General features: G+C 32.3%; 1 protein-coding gene across 1 annotated transcript; it reads left to right on the top strand.

Annotated features, from left to right (window-relative positions):
* The first annotated feature begins 3,533 nt into the window (after positions 1-3,533).
* LOC116022819 (cytochrome P450 71A1-like) lies at positions 3,534-5,474 on the top strand. The gene is made up of 2 exons (XM_031263701.1): positions 3,534-4,487; positions 4,632-5,474. The coding sequence occupies exons 1-2, from the start codon at positions 3,591-3,593 to the stop codon at positions 5,235-5,237; spliced, it is 1,503 nt and encodes a 500-aa protein (XP_031119561.1). The 5' UTR covers positions 3,534-3,590; the 3' UTR covers positions 5,238-5,474.
* The last annotated feature ends 3,352 nt before the right edge of the window (positions 5,475-8,826 follow it).

The raw sequence follows: 8,826 nt of genomic DNA, 5'->3' as shown, positions 1-8,826 counted from the left end.
ACAGGGTAATTGGGTACCCGACCCGGAACTATTGGCAGCACCCAAGACACCTCACCCCTCAGCATCAATGCTCAACGGTTCAACTCCTTAGCATTGATGGCCAACGTTCAGCTCCTCAGCATTGATGACAGACGTTCAGCTCCTCAGCATTCAACACCTCAGGTACTGATGTCCAACGATCAACTCTTCATCAATGCTCCGTTACTGAGCTGAAGGGAATAAAAAGGCTCACAACCACATAGTGAAGGGGGACACTTCTTACACTTCTTACTAGACAATAGATATTACATTCACTTGTACACTGAGCACTACGCTCAATACTGTTCTCAAGTACTCAAACACTGTACCATCTTACTTCAATAATACTCAGATTACATACCCGGTAACCCATTATTACCGTCAATACCTATATTATTCTTTCATTTTTTGTCCAAAAATAATTTCAGATTCTGTATCTGTAATTGACACATTTCGTACCTATAGTTGATAGTTTATGTACTTGTAGCTATCATATTATGTGTCAACAATTATCAAGTTATTTGTTTACATGTACAGAAACTGTTAATTGTAGTTACAAAATGGATTAACTGAAGGTACATAATTTTTGTATCAGGTTCACAATGCAATATGAATCTTGGTCCATGCTATAACAATTGACTTTTTAGAACACAACTATAGGATTGATTACCCCTTCAATTAAAAATTACATTCCATAATTAAAAACGAGTATCATTCCATCTTATTGGTAATCTGATTTTTAAGTTTGAATTAATGTTTTTTAGATTTTTGTTTTGAATTTTGGTTCATATTGGTGCTTTCCATGTCATTATATTATGATTAATTGCCTTTGATTTTTTATTTTCATATTTTTAAAACATTTATTCTCATTATAGGTTCATACATAAGTACATAACCAAATATTAATATTGGTAATCATTCCAATTCCACCCTATTACCCATATGCAAAATACCTTTACCAAACACGCCCTTAGATCATCTTTCGGCAAACAATATAAACATCATATATTCATATCAGGTTAGCTTAGCTTCCCCATTGTAGTATAAATTATTAGTGTCCATTTTAGATTTACATATTTGATATGAACAGTACGTAAACATTGCTTGATTCCACATGTGCTAATGGATATATTATATGAAAGCCGAAATTATATATAATGCACAATACGTACGCCTTGATTCCAAAACATACAACCCATTTTTTTAAAAAAAATATAAATAAACAGTACGTATATGAATGATTACAAGAAACATGCAAATTTGATTCTAACGTACAGGAAACATTTGATTCCAGTGAAACAGGCAAATCAATTGATATATAATTATAATTAATAATTATATATTTTTAATTTCAAACAGTACGTATGTATGTTTGTTGATTTCAATAGATTCCATCACCAACGAACACAAAATATTCTATTGTGATAATCAACAAACCCACAGTTAATTAAACTATATAATTAAAAATCTCCAAATATCATCAACCCTAATTTCAATTATTAATCAGTTTACAAGAAAATTTTGATACCAAAGGTTAATCACAACCTTTATGTGCTATAACTTGAATGTAGAAGCACAAATAACAATGAGTCACATGTAAATCAAATCAATCAACTAAACAATGTTCATGATCATGAATTTTTATTTAAATCATAAATAAAGACAAAACTTACTTGATTCAGTAGGAGATGTAATCTCTAATTTGAATAAATAAAAATTGCTTCACCTCTTTGATCTGTATACCTTAATCACCACAGGATGATATTGGAGACCAGAAAACTCAGAGACTAGAAAACTATTTTGATCAAAAAACTTATGATCTCTAGAGTTTTCATTGGTATTTATAAGATGTGATGAAATCCTATTTCAAGAGCAATGGTAAATCTCTTTTTAGGAATAGACAAGAATTCAATTGACCCTTTAACTGGACTTGACTTTTTACCGGCTTCTGCCTAACAAGATTATATATAGTAAATCGCCCAGAGTTCAGTTGTAAGACTTGTGGCAACATCCATCGCATGATGAAAACCTCAAAGCTGCCACACCCCTGCTTAGCCAACTTTTGAATAAAATTTATTGGAAAGGTTGATTTGTTCAAGTATCTAGGAATCGAATAAAATGTTAAGTTTTGGATCAAAGAAATGAATTTCAACTATTTATATTAGATAAATAAAAGTTTATATATTTATATTAGCTAAATAAAAGTTTATAAAATTTTAAAAGTCTGAATCTAATAATTGTTTAATTGGATAAATTCAAGTCAATAATATTTTAAATATTAATAGACTTTTAAAAACTTTTTTTAATAGATTTAAAAAAAAATTCTTGAATACTACTGAGTACTGACTTTATTACAAAATCTAATGAAGCACAAAAAGTCAATACCTACTCCACTAAAGCTCAAACTCACAACCTCTCGTATGAAAGAATAATTTGGTGCCACTAGACCACAAGATCTTTAAAAATTTAAATCCAATACCCGACTTTTAAAAGCTAGAATCGAATAAAAATGGACTTTTAAAAACTCTATAAAATTTCATATTGAATACCATCAGATTTTAAAAGTTACTAAATTTTTTAAAAATAAGTTCATAAAAATTCACATTGAATGCACCCACAAGTTTTCTACCCTCTTGCATTCCAAAATAAAATACAAAGATTATTACAAACTTCTCTAGTACATTATTTTTTAAAATAAATAAATAAATCAACTCCACAATTTTTTGTTCGTCCTATATCAGCTTCTCACAATCATTATTTCAGTGTGTGAACCATAAATTAATAAAAGTTAAATTTTCAATGTACTAAATGTACATTATTTTATATACTAAAGATATATTATCTGAAAGTATATTATTTAAGTATTAAATAATATACATTATTTGTCAAATAATATACATTCAATTTAATATATAAATATTTAACATATTAAAAATATACATTTTATTCATAGATGATAGAAAACTTTGCCAGCTTCTCATCTTATCCGGGGCTAGGACAAAAATATAGGGATTTGTGTTTTGAGACCTCAGCCCATTGGCATCAAATGAGACTGCAGGTCTGCAGCTTTTGGAGTGATTGGAGATCACTCAATTCAATGACTAGCGATCATCCAATTCTATGCCGATCATGATAGTGAAATCAATATTATCATATCAATGAGGTTGCGAAGCACTTTGTACTTAGATAATACTTTTATAATTTCTTTTTTAGAGTAGATTACAGGATTAAATTTTCATAATAAGGTATTGGTTAAATTTTAGACAGCAATAGATAGATAGAGAAAGTATACAACACATATTACTTTGTAATAGAGTAAGTAGCACTCAAAAAATATGAATGAGTCACATAGTCAGGCCGGCTGCATAAATGTGCCGCAAGTTTGATTCTCAAAGATGGAGTACAGTACAGAAAGAGATAAAAATAATATTTAATCTATTTGGACAAACATAAAACTCTTGGACCATCTTTCGGCAAACAATATAAATATCATATCCTTCAAATCAGGCTAGCTTCCCATTGTAGTATAAATTATTAGTGCCCATTTTAGATCTTAATTGAAGCTAGCAAAAATGGATTTACTACTCTTTCTTCTACCTGTTGCTCTTATTTTGATTTACTATTATATTCTTCCTAGTTCCAAACGTATTGGGAAGGAACGTACTTCTCTACCAGGTCCTCCAGGGCTTCCAATCATTGGAAACTTGCATCAATTTGACAGTGCAGAGCCCCATGTGTACCTGTGGAAACTTTCAAAGAAATATGGCCCCTTGATGCGCATGAAACTTGGTTCCAGGGAAGTTGTTGTAATTTCCTCGGCAAGAATAGCGAAAGAGGCTTTAAAGACACACGACTTGACGTTTTCTAGCAGGCCGTCATTTATAGGCCAGCAAAGGCTATCCTACAATGGCCTGGAAATCGCGTTTACGCCTTATGGAGAATATTGGAGAGAGATAAGAAAGATTTCTGTTCTTCATCTCTTTAGCCTCAAGAGAGTGAAGCTGTTTCAACCAATCCGGGAAGATGAAGTTTCTCGGATGATGAATCGCATATCTGAGCTTGCCTTCTCGTCTCAGCTAGTAAATCTAAGCGAGATAGTCATGTCTCTAACTTGCAACATAATTTGTAGGTCTGCTTTTGGGAAGAGTTTTGATGAGGAAAGACCAGCAGGGAAGTGGGGGTGTCATAAAATTCTGGCTGAATCTCAGGCAATGATGATGGGAGGTTCCTTAATTGCAGATTTTTTGCCATCTTTTGGTTGGTTAGATAAACTCCTTGGAAATGCTGCAAGGCTTGAGAGAGTGTTCAAGCAGCAGGATTCATTTCATCAGCAACTCATTGATCAGCATCTTGATCCAAATAGGCCAAAATCAATGGATGGTGACATGCTTGATACTTTAATCCGTTTGAAGATGGAGAATTCTTCTTCAGTCAATCTCACTTGGGATCACATTAAAGCAGTGTTAATGGTAAGTTCAGTGTTTTTGATTGCTAGCTAATGTGAATAATGTTTTATTTCTCAACTCACTTTGTCTGTTTGAGTTTCTATGCTTTATATTGTCTCTGTTTTATTTTGTTTTCTGTGAAAGTTCTTAATTTTTCTTAAACGTCAGATTGTTTTTATTGGTGGGTCGGACACAAGTGCAGCTGTTATAGTTTGGGCCATGACGGCTCTGATTAAAGATCCAAGGGTGATGAATAAAGTCCAATCAGAAATTAGGGAGCATGTAGGGAAGAAAGACAGGATAGATGAAGAAGACATTCAAGAATTACTGTATTTCAAGGCAGTTATAAAAGAAACTTTGAGGTTATATCTTCCAGCTCCGCTCCTAGTTAATCGAGAAACACTTTCAAAATGCACCCTTGATGGATACGAAATCAAGCAGAACATGCTAGTCATCGTGAATGGTTGGGCCATTGCCAGGGACCCTGAGTATTGGGAGAATCCACACGAGTTCTATCCTGAAAGATTTCTCGATACCAGTGTTGATTACAAAGGACAAGACTTTGAATTCATCCCATTTGGAGCTGGCAGGAGAATTTGTCCAGGAATAGCACTAGGGGTTGCATCGGCCGAGCTTGGACTCGCTAATCTTCTTTATGCATTTAATTGGAAACTGCCTTCTGGACTGAAGAAAGAAGACATTAACACTAATGTTGCCCCTGGAATTACTATGCATAAGAAGAACCCTTTGTGCCTTGTTGCCAAGAAGGTGTGATTTGAGCTTAATTAGTTGTGGATCAACATTAGATTGTTCCCTAGATACCTCTACTTGGCTTTTTAGTCTGGTGTTGTTAAAATAAAACCTTTCTTTATTAAATATTCAATCTAGTTACATTTTAACAAGTTTGTAAAATTGTTATGGCATTTACATAATTACGTTGTATAACGAGTGAGCTAGTGTGTGAAATGTTGGTTTCACAAAATTAAATGACATCTTTTACTCTTTTAGCCATTCGAGGAGTTCAAAGTAGGCAAGGAGTCGAAAGCGCGTTGAGCATTAATATGCAAGTCCCCTCACAAATTAAGCAAGCAGATAATAAACAATACGTACACCAATCTTTTTATAGTTTTTTTTTAATAATGATAATAATAAACCATACATGTCTTGTTTTTTGCCTATGCCATTTTCTAAAATGTCTAAAATTTACAAAAATACAAGCAATTTCTGCAATAAGCGTGAGTAAAAATCAATGTTGCAAAAATCCCGCCTAGGCGCCGATTAATCCCCGCCTAGGCGCTAAGCGCTGGTCGACCACCTAGCGTATCACATTAAATGGTTGTCTAGGCGGCTGGCCGGCTAGGCGACCGCTTAAGCCGCCTAAGCTCCGCCTAGGCCGCCAAAGCACCGCCTAGGCCGCTTAGGCGCTGGCCGCCTAGGCGTTGACTAGACCGACTAGGCACCGGCTAGGCCTTCTAGTCGGTCGATTAACTATTGTTCTTTTTTTTTTAATAGGTTATTTCACTCAAAACAACACCGTTTTGAGCGAAATAATCCTAAATTGTACAAACTTTAGATATTTTTTAGGTTAATATTTAATATTTTAGTATTAACTATTAAAGTATTATATAATTTATAATTATTAGTCTTTAAAAAAATTAAAAATACTTGAACAAATTTTTAAAAAATAAAAAATAAAAAATACACAGACGCCTAGGCACCGATTAATCCCCGGTTAGGCGTCCTAGGCGCTAGGCGCTCCCCGAGCGCCTAGCGATTTTTTCAACCATGGTAAAAATAAGACAAATTGGCATTTATCACAATTATATTGCATATCATGGCTTTCCTATTCAGGGCCGGATTTTAGAGCGTGCAAGATGGGCAATAGCACAGGGCCCCAAAATTTTGGGGGCCCCTAGTCTAGCCCTGGCTCAATAGTTAATATATGTATTTGTGATTATATTTGTTCAAAATTAAGTTTTCATGACTGATCTAAATTTTACTACGTATTATTCAAAAAAAAATTATACTACGTAATGTTCACGCGAATCACTTTTCTTCAATTCGCAATTTATTTATATTTTGATAGGGTCTCATTTATTTACTAGCACAGGGCCACGCAAATCAAAGAACCAGTTCCTATTCACACCAGTTTAACAAGCAAGACAACAATGCCGGCCACCAGGCCAATCCGAGTATCGTTAGTATGTTTAGTATTGGTATTAGGCTGAGGCATGATGATTAAGACATTAAAATTTAAAACTACTAAGGTTGGCCTTATCCCAGTAAAAATATCATTGACAAAATGAAGTGTTAAGATGATATAGAATAATTTAACATTTATATTTTTTTATTGCTTAGTTAGATTACAAATTTGCAGCGGTTGCAAATTTGAAATCCATACAAAGATGTCGCAGCAGCTACGATACTTTTTATTTATTTATTTTTGTTTCTTTACTTGTTTTGTTTTGTTTTCTTCTTCTTTTTTTTTTTTAAAAAAAAAATTATTTTATTTACTTATTAATGTTTAAAGTGATGTGATATTAGGGTCCACTTTTAAAAATGGATTGGATTTGCATGGATGTAGTGTGAATAGTAAATGAATTGTAACTTTGATGATGTAAAAGTGAGACTCATTTTTAAGAGAGAGAGAGATTTACAAGGATACGGATAGAAGCGCTATCCTCAATAGTGATTTTATGATTTTTATCACTGTTTTTGAGAAAAAGAAAGATGATGTGGAGGAGAGAGTGTGAAGAGAGAAGGGGTGAGGTTCTCCTGCATATTTTGATTTTGTTTATTTTCTTCTTTTTTTTTCCTCCCCTTCCATCTTCTATTTCCTAGTCACACCTGCAAAAACTTCTCAAAAACTCTAACTGTTGAGGATGCTAATATTTGGCAAATAAATTTATGTATTACATAAAAATAAAATATTGAAATTCGATTGCCATGGATAATGGGAGTGGGTTCGAGCCTCAGTGGAGGCAATTGTTGACTCTTTATGCTTCAGTAGGTTGAGAAAGTAGCTATGAACAGATACTACATTGTAACAGAGTCAGTAGTACTCAAAAAAAAAAAGATGTTAAATAAATTTATGTATTAGGCTATTTTCACCCCTGTAATCTTTTCTCACTCCCAAAATGTCATATCACTAAATTTGTAATTATTCACTATTCATGTAAATAATTATCTCTCCTATTTAAACAATGATATCACTATCACATCACCTTATAAAAAATTGTTTCTTTTTTTTTTTGAAAAAAAAATTGTTTCTTTTATTAATATAATAATAATAATAATAATAATTAAAAAAATAAATAAAAAGGCCCACTGTAAGTGAGCTACAATTCTAAGAGCATCATTAATAGTTAAGTTTTTTTTGTACTTTTTGAGGAGTTTTTGTAAGTGTTATTAGGAAAGAGAAGATGAAAAAAAAAAGAAAAAAAGAAAAAAAAACATTGCTCTAGCATTAAAAATAAAAAAATAAAAAAAATTGGTGAGTAAGCACCAACGAGCGCGTGCAGTGCACGTGCCCGGCTGGGCTTTGTTGTGCGTGAAACGCGCACAACTTTATTATTCTTTTTTTTTCTCTCTCCAAGTGGAGCCCACAAAAAAACTCCACAGTGCAAGGAACCCCTATCTTCTCTCTCTTGTGTTCTCTCCCTTCCATCTCAGCAAGTGTTTCAAAAACCAAATAAAATACCCTAGTGTAGATGCTCTAATGTCAGAATTGCATGACTTAGCAATTTTTACTTTTTTTTTTAAGGGGGTCCACAGTGGAATGAAAGCAAGATAATTTCAAGATTGTGGATAGCCCCGGAAAATATTAAAATTCAATTGCCACAAAAATATAGTATATTATAATTTATAGATAATATCAACCTCGAGATACAATTTAAAACATTCATTTTCTTAATACAATTATCCTTGATAATCATTGCATTCATGGATTTATATTGATAGTACTTATTATTTTTATTTACATTATAATTTTCTTTCAAAAACTTTTATGATATATCATATATCATATATATATATATATATATATATATATATATATATATATATATATATTATAATTGAAAATATCAAATTTGGTTTTCACGAAAAACTATGTATTATAAATTTGTGTACATGTAAATAAATTAAAAGCGTATAACATGATAATTACATACACGATAATTATAGGTATATAGAAATTGTTAACCGCGAGTACATAATATATTTTAATTTAAAATACTACTTCGTATAATTTTGATAGAATCACGCATGAACTTGGACGCAATTGTGGCATGATTCGTTTTGGATAATTCTTAGTATTTATCCTAAATATTTATTTATTTATTTTAAGTAAATACCAAAGAGT

The sequence above is a fragment of the Ipomoea triloba genome, chromosome 6, assembly GCF_003576645.1.
Source record: "Ipomoea triloba cultivar NCNSP0323 chromosome 6, ASM357664v1".
Taxonomy (NCBI): domain Eukaryota; kingdom Viridiplantae; phylum Streptophyta; class Magnoliopsida; order Solanales; family Convolvulaceae; genus Ipomoea; species Ipomoea triloba.
The sequence above is the reverse complement of the archived record's forward strand: the minus strand, read 5'-3'. Positions and strand labels throughout refer to the sequence as shown.

Bases quoted from the DNA above. Each gene is read 5' to 3' on its own strand.
- LOC116022819 (XM_031263701.1), top strand. From the start codon at position 3,591: ATGGATTTACTACTCTTTCTTCTACCTGTTGCTCTTATTTTGATTTAC. The intron at 4,488-4,631 runs GTAAGTTCAGTG...CTTAAACGTCAG, and splicing joins ACATTAAAGCAGTGTTAATG to ATTGTTTTTATTGGTGGGTC.